Genomic DNA, 12,360 nt, shown 5'->3' on the forward strand with positions numbered 1-12,360 from the left:
ACACACACACACACACACACACATACACACACAGACACACACACAGACATACGGACAAGATTGCAAAATAATGTTTTTCCGTATCAGTGAGGTCCATCCTGATGGCACACCGCCTTGTAGTGGTGGGATGGCTTGTGTGCCCCAGCGACCCCCAGAGCTATGCCGGCGGGAGCCTAGTGCTCCTGGCAGGTCTAACCAAGTCGGACAGATCTGCGTGGGTAGGGGCCAGACCAAACGTTGTGCCCTCCAGGTATATATATATATATATATATATATATATATATATATATATATATATATACCTTATCCTAATCAAAGATCGTAATAGTAGTAATAGTTATATTGAAATTAAAATGTTAGTGGCTCTTTAAAAAGGTGGGAAATTTTGTAAATTGTGACTTTTGGCTCTTCTGTCTCAAAAGGTTGCCGACCCCTGGCCTAGCCTATTTAAAATTTACTTCAACCGGCGGCAGTTAGAGAGACCGTAACGAAAGTCAAAAGACAATCCCAGTACATTCTAGACTGGATTCTAGATCTACATGAAAAAATGAATTCGGTGACAAAACTAGCTTGTAAATCTAGTACGCTAGCTGGATTATTTAATGCTAAATTATTTAAAAGTAAGTGAATAAAAATCTAACCTAATAAATCTGACTAGGCCTATCGCTTTTTTTTAGTAAATTTAAATTGGCCGATTCTAGTCGGAATAAGATACGCTTGCGATACGCATGCGCAATGGAGAGAAACTACGACTTGCCTTAGCGGCGATGCTTTCGATGGTACTGCGCATGCGTGTGTTTACAACCGCAGAACCCTAACACCAACCCTAATCCTATCCTTAACCCTATCCCTAGCCCTAATCCTAACCCTAGCCCTAATCCTAACCCTATCCCTAATCCTAACCCTCATTCTAACCCTAGCCATAGGTCACTGCCCATGCGCAGAACTAGAGGAGCTTACACTTTTCGGACACACCAAAAATTACGTAGGAGCGAACACTTCGTCGGTTTTTGGCTCATAGAAACTTTAATTAGCATGTCTCACGCGAAACCACGGCGCCTGCACGTAAACTGTTCATTTATGAACACTTCCGTGTCAAGTACTTCCGTTTCCTTTCTCAAGAATTATTTTTAGAAATTTTTTAACGTTGCATGGTACGCACATTTCTATTTTTACACCAGCCGGATGAAGTGACCTAGGGTTGGACTTAGGGGCAAAACTTGAACCAATCAATGCTTAGCTAAAAGGTTACACTATAAATAGCTTCTATATATGTATGGAACATCGTAAATGTCAAGGTTAATGGGTTTTTTTGTGCTTCAACAATAAAAGAGGGGTGTTCGCTAACTTATTTGGCCTTACATGGGAGCGGACAGCAACACAAAAATATTACTTAATAAGAATTTAGAGCATAAAAGGGGCTGGTTATTGAAGGGAAAGGGTCAAAATAAGGTCAAGAAGGCAGTGGAATGCGAAAGAGGAGGGGGAATCATGTGACCTGGCTGGCTTAGCAGCGTACTGCGCGAGCCGCAATGGCTGAATGGGATGAACTGGGAGTGTGGGAAAAAGGTTTTATACTATTAAAATTACCTCACAAACAATCAATAACACATTATAAATGCATATAATATATGTTTTTATTAATTAAATTGACTTTAAATTATTCTAAATGAACAAAAAGTGCTATGTCCGATGACGGGTAAAGGTGTCAGAACACATGTAAAACTGTATTACATGTGTTCGAACACACGTTAAGACCCCCCAGTCACTATAACAAGAATAGCTTAAGTTCTATGCGTATGAATACAAAATGACACACACATTATTAAAGTAGAATGGTTGCGGATAGATATGATACTTTTTTTGTTTTCTATGTTAAGCGGTTACTGAATGAGACCGCATGGAATTTTTACGTTGCGTTTTTTCGCTATGTGTGTCCGAAAAGTGTAAGCTCCTCTATCTTTTGCCGACTAAATGGAGACGTTGGGGAGAAAAATCTTCTTCCGAGTAGACACTTCGATTTAAATTAGGTAGGCCTAATCTATCGTTTTAGTTTTAGGTACGTAAAATCGCCAGCAACTAGTAATGTGAAAAACAGGCGACTCCTTACATTTTAATAATTATTTCACATTTTGAGGAGGATTTATGTTTTGAAAAATTACAAAAATTGTTTCATTTATGTACCTGTTTTTAAACAATTGAATTAAAACTTTTCAGTAATAAATGAACACCAGCGATGTTTCCAACAGATGCAACCATGCTCATTTACTATAGCAGCCATCTTGTTAAAGTTTTATTTTTATAGACTTATAGCGCGAAATTCAGGCGGAGGTCACTCTATTTTACAAATGGCTGCTGTTTATATAGCAAATCTTGCTTGCAGACACTGCTGTTTAAAGTTAATTTCTGGCCTATATCAGACATGCCTACCGTCCCGCCAAAATCGGAACCGCCCCGCTTTTTCACCTAAAAAAGTATTTTGTTCCGTCATTCCGAAATTGACTCAGTTGGTTCCGATTTTTTGAAAAAAAAATTAATAAAGAAAGGTAATAAAGTAAATTGAAAAAAAGGTCAGGAAAAAGCGATTATCTCCCTTTGGCACACGTTTCTGTTTCCTAGTTTACTTACAATATTTACAAGTATCATCTAATACTAGATCTAGTTAGTAGTATATCTACTTCTACTAGATCTAGAATTGTAACTAGATCTACTAGTAGATACTGAAATAGTGAAAACTGATCTATCTTGTTAGTTTAACTTAACTAGTAACTACTATTATGAAGAACTTAGTAAGAAGTAACTAGGAGTTTTACTAGGTAGATCAAGAGTCTTTGCTCGTAACTTATATTATATATTACATATGATGAAGCCTTCAGCATTTGTTATTCATATAGCCTAGAACATAGCAAGACATAAATAATCAAATCAATAATGTTATGTCAAAGCTATGATTTTTATTCGGAGGGGGTTACTGGTTAATTTATTTTTTAAAATGTAAGCTGACATTAAGCAATATTTAAATGTATCCTAGAGACTAGTTATATAGGACTAGAAGCCTACTAATGTCATTAGAGTAATTTTTAATTAATTATTTTTATTTTTGACTTAGTAAAGTTGCGTCAGCGCGTATGTTCCTCTTTTTGGCTTCAAATTCCTCTTTTTAGGCATAACTGTTCCTACTTTTGGCTGACAGGGGTAGGCATGTCTGCTATATTGATATATTTAGCCATTTATTTAGGTTTATTATTCATTTATCTATAATATTTGACACAAACATATCACAATATACTTCTATTACAGCCTTGACAATGAGGTAACGTTTTCGTACATTAATAGCCGCGGGCGATTTTACGTACCCAAAACGATAGATTACCGTAAATTATTATTAGGGCTAGGGTAGGGGGGGGCCTACCTAGGTAATAGTTAATAGTAGGTAATCTATCGCTTTAGGCACGTAAAATCGGCAGAGGCTAGTAATGTGAAAAGACGGTGCCTCATTAAAGGAAGATTTTTGTTTTGAAAGTTACAAAAATGTTTCAGTTTCATTCATGTACCTGTTTTTAAACATTTGTATTAGGCCTAAAGCTTTTAGGTTAAAAATAAAGACTAGCGATGTTTTTACGAAGTGACTACTCCGAAGAAGATTTTTCTCCCCAACGTCTCTACTTAGTCGGCAAAGGATAGCTCTGTGCATGCGCAATGTCCAATGGCTGGGTGTGGGGAAATTGCGATACGCAAAAAGCGAAATGGCGAGGCGGGAAAATGCGAGAAGGGCGCGAAAACGGTCGGTCATGTGACTTTTTTGTCTCGCATTTTACCACAAGCCGATACTTACGCTGGGTGGTGTTTAAATGCGAAGATTTCTGCGAAAAATTTACCGCACCCGATTTTCAGTGGTATTTGGTCCAGACTTCAAAGACGTTTCGTTTACATTGTTAAAACTTCCGATTTTTCCGTCACTAGACATACTGATGATTTGTCAACTCCCCCCATCTTTTGTGTCGACTTAGAATACCACCTTGTTCGAAACCGACGGAAATACCGCCGACGATAGATCAACTTCTGTCTTTTGTGTGGAACACCGAGGCCGCCTGATTTACCGTCTTTGAAGATCGCCGTGTCCGGATCCGCTGCCGCCGCAAACATATTTTCTATTGTTGCATAGAAATGTTGTATTATAGCCGCCGCCTACGATTTTTTTCTAGCTTTTTTTACCATATAAATCTAAGCACAAGGAAATGCAAAATAAAGTGACGTCACCGATATTATCAGTTGCTCGTGCTATATCGTAAGCTATAGGCCTACTTCAAATATTTTTAAAACCAAGTTGAACTTATCTGAATTTTTTGGTTTTGGTGGTGGTGTTATTTGGGGTCTTCCATAAATGACGTCACATTCGTAGGGGGGGGGGGGGTCTGTAATATTAGGACGATGTGTGATGAGGGGGAGGAGGGGGGGGGTTAGATGTGAAGTCACACTATAAAAAAGCAATGTTAGAAAAAGAATTTTAGACGTTTTTTCGTGTTTTAGAAAACTGTTTTAATACATTATAATAGGAATTGATTAAAATACTCTATTTTGACCGAAATTAGACAAGATTTTGGGAAAATAGCGATGTTTTAAAAAAACTCAACTGCTGGTGACAACAATGAGCAAGACATTGCCAAAATTACAGAAATGATAAAAAATACAAATTATTAAAAACGGAAAACAGATGTTGAGCGTGCGGATGATGATGATGAGAACATGGGTGCCAGTGTTGTTTGTGGGATGAACGAGGAGGTCAACTGTGATGAGAATGTGAAATGTTGTGAATGTGGATTGGAAGAAGTAGCAAAAGAAAAATGTATGAATGGGAGTCTAATGAACTGGGTTGGGTGTACTATGTGTGAAAGATGGTGTCACGAGGTGTGTTTGAGGACTGTTTCAGAAGTTTTTGTTTGTAAATTTTGTTTGTAATTAAAATTACTTAATAAAAAAATAAATTGCACTTTTTAGAATTGTTTATACTTTTACACTTTTTGCAAGTACAAAAATCCATAAATAGATGTTGCAAAATATCTCTCCTGCTGACAAGATTATACCAATTCACAATGACAGCTCACGTTTGTATAAACATGAGCGGGCTAGATTTTTAAATTAATGCCGACTGAGACGGGATTTTCCTCTCGCTAACAAGAGCGGGCGATGACAGTAGCACAGCAACGATGTTAGGATTTTTAAATAGATAGATCTAGATATAGATCTATCTTTCTTCTTAGTATCTAGATAAAAATAACAACATACAACACTCGTGTTAAAAGGTATGGCTAAATGCTTGTTTATTTTAAAACAAAAAAAAAATAATTTAAATAAATAAAGATGGAAAAAAAGGAAAAACCTTTTTCGCAAAAAGTGTCTCGCTATTTACCCTTAATTCCGCAGGTATGTCTCGCATTACCTTATCGCATTTTCCCGCCTCGCCATTTCGCTTTTCGCGTCTCGCAATTTCCCCACACCCCCAATGGCTAGGGTTAGGGATAGGGTTAAGGTTAGGAAAGTCACTCCTTTTTTCAAATGACGGCTGTTTATATAGCAAATATTGCTCGCAAACACTGCTGTTTAAAGTTAATTTCTGGCCTATATTGATATGTTTAGCCATTGATTTAGGTTTATTATTTAATTATCTATAATATTTAACACAAATATATCACAATGTACTTCTATTAAAGCCTAAACAATAAGGCAACTTTTTCAGACATAAATAGCCTCGGCCGATTTTAAGTACCTAAAACGATAGATAACCCCTACCTACTAGATCTATTACTGACTATTACTATTAGCCAGTATTAGCCGTAGTACTATGTAGTAGGTAGTAGGTTACTAGGTAGCCAGGTAGCCTACTTGAGGTAGGCCTACGTAAAATAAGCCGAGGCTAGTAGATCTAATGTGAAAATAAAATAAGGTGACTCGTTAAATTTTAGTAATTATTTCAAATTTTTAAGATTTATGTTTTGAAAGTTACAAAAATGTTTTAGTTTCATTCATGTATTGACATGTATCTGCCTGTTTTTAACCATTTTCATTAAAACTTTACAGTACAGTAATATAAATAAAGACTAGTAGTAGTAGTGATGTTTTCATCAGATGCAACAAAGCTCGTTTACTTCAGCAGCCATCTTGTTTAATTTTTTTTGGTAAACTTCGGGAGATTTAGGGGAAGCCACTCTTTTTTACAAAGGGGTGCTGTTTATATACTATATAGCAAATATTGCTCGCAAACACTGCTTTTTAAAGTTAATTTCTGGCCTACATACATTGATATATTAATATTATATTTAGCCATTGATTTTAGTTTATTATTCAATTATCTATAATATTTGACACAAATATATCACAGTATACTTCTATTAAAGCCTTAACAATGTGGCAACTTTGACACACATTACTAGCCTCGGCCAAATTTATGTACCTAAAACTTTCACGAACGCGCCTCTAGCGACATAAATAATGAAATAAGGTCAAAAGAACACTTGACTATTATTAATTAACAGACTAAAATAGAAAAATGTAGTTCCAATTACTAACATTACATTGAAGATGGATTAAAAATCATTGGTTTTATCCCTCTACCTCTTAGGCAGTGAGATAATATAAACAAACATGGAAGTTGTGAACCGAACAGCCTACTACTAGTGAAAAATTAATTTTAAAAATTCTTTAAATTGGTTATAATTAGGCCTATAAGAATCCAATATTTTTAATAACACTGCAAATGATTCGTAAAATATTCCAAATCTGATGGAGTTGTAGATTGATGCATTTTGGCATTCTACACATTATAAATCTATTGACATTTTTTTTTTCTTTTTTTTCAGACACACATTGCTGTTTTTCAATCTCAGCATGCATGACGTTCAAATTTAAAGTGCCACCAAAGTTTGACAGTAAGTAGTGGTTGGTACCAAACATTTAATTCATTAGTATTATTAACATAGGCAGGTATATTTGTGTTTTAATTTTGGGAAGTAATTTTTCTTTTAAAAACAATATTATTCTCATACATGATCATCATTTAGGCAACTGGAACATAACTCTAGTAATATAATTTCTTGAAATTTTTTTCCCAGATGTGCAGTTCCCTGAAAGAAGGCGTTTAAGAATAATTGAAAAGGTTCCCCCACTTGAACCAGGTTTAAGGCCTCCTAAGATGATGAAAGATCTTCATCAGATGCGAGGGCCAGAACTTATTCAAAACAAATTACTTTATGGTAATTATGGTATACAGGTAATAGTCTATTGGTTTAGCAAATTAATTGTAGTGTTACAAATATGTCAAGAATGACAAGTGAATTTTTAAAATTCTTATTTCTAGTAGACAGAACTAATTCTGTTTAACAAAATAAAAAATCTTACAAGTGTGTTTTAAATTTAGGTATAATCCATGTATAATTATAATGTCCATTATGTTTTTTTTTACCCCTCTTAGCCTTCACTCCATTCCCATAGTTCTGCTAAAAAAAAATTGAAACATTTAATTCAGAATAACTGTTAAGTTGTGTACCTTTATAGCACAAAAAACTAAAAATGCTAAAAATGAGTACATATTGGTTAGATGTTAGGGGGTCGGCGTGGTCGAGTTGGTAAAGCTCATGGTTGCTAAACCGAAAAGTCTCGAGTTCGAACCCCTGGGCAGATGAGGCTTGTTAGCTGGGGACAGCCACTCTTCTAGGAGAGACAACTCCAAAATTAAACAAATGCTGCCTTGTAGTTTGTTCTTGGTTGGACAAAGGCTATGGAAGCAAATCCAAAAAGAAAAGCAGGCTGAAATCGGAGTCAATGGCCTCAATGGCGCATAACCAGTTGACACGTAACGCTTAAGTGTGTTGGAGGCGTGGTCGAGTCGGCAAAAAGCTCATGGTTGATAAATTCGAACAAAGTCTCGAGTTCAAACGCACTGGCAGATAAATCTCGATCCCCTTCAACACTAATAATTAAGAACGAAGAAGAAGAAGATAGCACAAAAGAATGAGCAGCAAAGACTATCTGGTGATACTATAGGCAAAAATAGAAAAAGAAAACCATTGTTTAAATCTGAAAAAAAAATTATTCTTTCCCTTTGCTCACAACTCTTCATGTCTTGTTCAGTGTTTGGTATTTCTTTCATTGTTCCCCTTTGATGCTATGGGCAAACTAAATTCCAATTATTAAATAGACTTTATATTTTGCCTCCCACCCCTGCATCCACAAAAATCAAAGCATCTACAAAAGTCAACTTTACCAGAATTTTCCCTACGCTGACCACGAGCATGTCTTAAGAGATTGACCTTTTTAGTTCATTAATTAAAACTTATAGTCCATTCCAGAAATGAAAAGAAATTCACGCTTTTATTTGTCTTATCTCGACATTTAGGCATTCACTGGTGGCAGGCTAAAACACAAAGACACCGAGAATGTTCGTCAGATCATCATTAAACAAATGGATGAGAGATACATGTTTGCAGTGTGGCGCTTCACCCATCTGTGGCAGTCTGTGACTAAGAAAGGCCAGGGACATAGGATGGGTGGAGGGAAGGGCGCCATAGACCATTATGTTTTTCCATTCAAAGCTGAGAGAATCCTCCTAGAGGTTGGAGGTCATTGCGAGTTTGTTGAGGTGCATTCCATGCTGGAGGCAGTAAGTTGTTTCTGCTCTTGTGTTACTAATTTTGAGTTTATTTTTAAGTCACACTAAAGAAATGTACACCTGAAGACATTTTCAATTTGTTAGTTGAAGTAGATTCAACATCTACTGCAGTGGTTTTTTTTCAAGTGGGAGACTAGCCTCCCTTTGGGACAGTTTTTCATTAGGGGAGACTTGTCTCCCTTTGGGAACAGTTTTTGGAAAGGGGAGACTTGCCTCCCTTTGGGAACAGTTTTTGGAAAGGGGAGACCTTCCTCCCTTTGGGAACAGTTTTTGGAAAGGGGAGACCTTCCTCCCTTTGGGAACAGTTTTTGGAAAGGGAAAACTTTCCTCCCTTTGGGAACAGTTTTTGGAAAGGGGAGACTTGCCTCCCATCAGGAACAGTTTTTGGATAGGGGAGACTTGCCTCCCTTTGGGAACAGTTTTTCATTAGGGGAGACTTGCCTCCCTTTGGGAACAGTTTTTGGAAAGGGGAGACTTGCCTCCCTTTGGGGCAGTTTTTGGAAAGGGGAGACTTGCCTCCCTTTGGGAACAGTTTTTGGAAAGAGGAGACTTGCCTCCCTTTGGGGCAGTTTTTCATTAGGGGAGACTTGCCTCCCTTTGGGAACAGTTTTTGGAAAGGGGAGACTTGCCTCCCTTTGGGAAGAGTTTTTGGAAAGGGGAGACTTGCCTCCCTTTGGGGCAGTTTTTGGAAAGGGGAGACTTGCCTCCCTTTGGGGCAGTTTTTGGAAAGGGGAGACTTGCCTCCCTTTGGGAACAGTTTTTTATTAGGGGAGACTTGCCTCCCTTTGGGAAAGTTTTTCATTAGGGGAGACTTTCCTCCCTTTGGGAAGAGTTTTTCATTAGGGGAGACTTTCCTCCCTTTGGGAACAGTTTTTCATTAGGGGAGACTTTCCTCCCTTTGGGAACAGTTTTTGGAAAGGGGAGACTTGCCTCCCTTTGGGGCAGTTTTTGGAAAGGGGAGACTTGCCTCCCTTTGGGAACAGTTTTTTATTAGGGGAGACTTGCCTCCTTTTTGGACAGTTTTTCAAAAGGGGATACTTGCCTCCCTTTGGGAAAGTTTTTCATTAGGGGAGACTTTCCTTTCTTTGGGAAGAGTTTTTCATTAGGGGAGACTTTCCTTTCTTTGGGAAGAGTTTTTCATTAGGGGAGACTTTCCTCCCTTTGGGGCAGTTTTTCATTAGGGGAGACTTGCCTCCCTTTGGGAACAGTTTTTGGAAAGGGGAGACTTGCCTCCCTTTGGGAAGAGTTTTTGGAAAGGGGAGACTTGCCTCCCTTTGGGGCAGTTTTTGGAAAGGGGAGACTTGCCTCCCTTTGGGGCAGTTTTTGGAAAGGGGAGAATTGCCTCCCTTTGAGAACAGTTTTTTATTAGGGGAGACTTGCCTCCTTTTTGGACAGTTTTTCAAAAGGGGATACTTGCCTCCCTTTGGGAAAGTTTTTCATTAGGGGAGACTTTCCTCCCTTTGGGAAGAGTTTTTCATTAGGGGAGACTTTCCTCCCTTTGGGAACAGTTTTTCATTAGGGGAGACTTTCCTCCCTTTGGGAACAGTTTTTCATTAGGGGAGACTTTCCTCCCTTTGGGAACAGTTTTTCATTAGGGGAGACTTTCCTCCCTTTGGGAACAGTTTTTCAAAAGGGGAGACCTTGCCTCCCATCAGGAACAGTAGTGCTAGGAGAACTGTGAAGGGGATAAGATGTCTGGCGCAAGTGATAAGTGGTAGGGCTTGGGGGGGGGGGGGGGGTGCTGCTAAAGAGGACTTGGGGAGGTGCTAAAGGGTTTAGGTTTTTCTAGTTGGTGCAGTGGTGAAAAATTTGGAAACTGCTGATCTACACTGGGGACGGCGTGGTCTACTGGTAGAGAGCTAGAATGCTAACCCGAAAGTCTCGAGCTTGAATCCGGGTTCAAGTCAGTAGACTGTCCTTGAGTCAATCCAGCTCGGATGGGTATCTAACTCGCGTTAGGGAAAGCAAAGCGGTTGGGCATAGTGCTGACCACTCTTTCCTTTCATATGCAGATGAACTCTACTTTATCTGCTCCATGCGTATTGGGCACGAACGGGAAATGATGATGATGATGATATACACTATTACGCCACTTTCCTTATTTATTTCCACTTTTGAAGGAAGGTGCATGCTTAATTTAAAAATTTACTTCAAAGGCATTTAGATATGTTACGTCTGCTTCGTAAAAATTGTTTGAAAAAAAATTAATATAAAACTATATCTTCAAAGTTTTTATTTTTTTTTTTCATAATTTTTATATTATATTACTTTAAGAATTTTATCCCCCAGATTCAAAGAGTTTTACCGTTCAGGACTAGAATTGTGTCCCATGGATCAATGAAGCGCAGAGAAAACAGAGAAAAATATATAGAAGCTAACAATGTCAATCCATTCACCTTCAAATATTGTGCTGATAATAATGTCTTAGGATGTAAGAAATTTTTGAACAGATATGATTTCATGTGGTATGGTAAATACCTCTAAGACTGATGTCAGTGTAATACAGTTGTTTTTCCCTTAAAGAATGATTTGATGTGTTGCTTTGTTGATTTAATAGTGATTGTTCTTTTGAAAAGAATTGAGGTATTTTTTCTTGATTGTGTGTTGGTGTATAAACAATAAGGTTTGATAAATACATTATCTTGCCGGTGTGAGAATTATATTGGTCAACTGATCGGAGAACTCATGATAATGACCTCACCTGAATATCTTCTTTATTTCAACATGACTTATGTAAAGGTATGGGATGGCGTGGTTGGATGGTAGAGCATACGAATGCTAACCCATAAGTCTCAAGTTCAGATACCTGGATTGAGTCAGTTGGATGTCCCAGAGTCCATCCAGCTCTAATGTGTACCTGACTCAAGTTAGGGAAAGTAAAAGCAGCTGTGCATAGTGCTGATTACACTATCCCTTCTTTTATTTGCAGAGGGGTCAGAGTTTTGCAATTATGTCTGTGTATAATGACAGCTTGAATTCCATTTCAGTTATGTGGATGAAATTTCACATATAAATACAAGATCCCGTTCATAGCTTTTTATCAACTTTTGACAGATTTCCCTTATGATTGATTTCCAGTGACCGGAAAGAGTACTTAACTTTATTTCCAGTTTCTGAAAAAAACCTTCAGAATTTGATAATTTTTACATCTGAACAATGAATCAGTGTCTTTGTAAACTGTTCTGAAACCAAGACGTAATTACACATGTTTTGCGCCCCCTAGACGACCACCTAGTTCGCCTTATAGGTAACGTTGGCCCTGCTCTGACACTATGGCCGTCACCGAAGGGTGTTTCTATAACCATGATACTTGAAATTTTAGGTGGGGGGGGGGGGGGGGGCAGACTAAATATTTTACATGAGGGGAGGGGGCGGACCCTGGTGAAAGTATATAATTACTACATGAATTCTATTTTGTTCAGGTGGTTTCGAAGAGGTGCCTGAAAGAAACACTGATTTTCACTTGACGAATGGGTTTGTTGGTAGTTGGTACAATGAGATTTTAAAGGCGTCACTTATGGCAAAAAAAAAGTTCAAGATGTTAGTTGCAATATCATATTCATCTTCTGTTTATTTAAGAGCAAAAAGGATGAAAAACATGTTACCATATGTGTAGAATTCTCTCTCTCTTTTTTTTTTTTTTGGATTACTCTTGGTGAGAATTTTAGTTTCTAGAAAATTCTTTAATGTATTAA

At 37.7% G+C, this 12,360-nt stretch overlaps 1 protein-coding gene across 1 annotated transcript; it reads left to right on the plus strand.

The window, feature by feature from the left end:
• The first annotated feature begins 469 nt into the window (after window positions 1-469).
• On the plus strand, window positions 470-11,190 carry LOC131928977 (large ribosomal subunit protein uL16m). The gene is made up of 5 exons (XM_059285161.1): window positions 470-620; window positions 6,858-6,926; window positions 7,110-7,267; window positions 8,393-8,656; window positions 10,955-11,190. The coding sequence occupies exons 1-5, from the start codon at window positions 548-550 to the stop codon at window positions 11,147-11,149; spliced, it is 759 nt and encodes a 252-aa protein (XP_059141144.1). The 5' UTR covers window positions 470-547; the 3' UTR covers window positions 11,150-11,190.
• The last annotated feature ends 1,170 nt before the right edge of the window (window positions 11,191-12,360 follow it).

The sequence above is a fragment of the Physella acuta genome, unplaced genomic scaffold, assembly GCF_028476545.2.
Source record: "Physella acuta isolate Inbredline_101_S28 unplaced genomic scaffold, ASM2847654v3 ptg001578l, whole genome shotgun sequence".
Taxonomy (NCBI): domain Eukaryota; kingdom Metazoa; phylum Mollusca; class Gastropoda; family Physidae; genus Physella; species Physella acuta.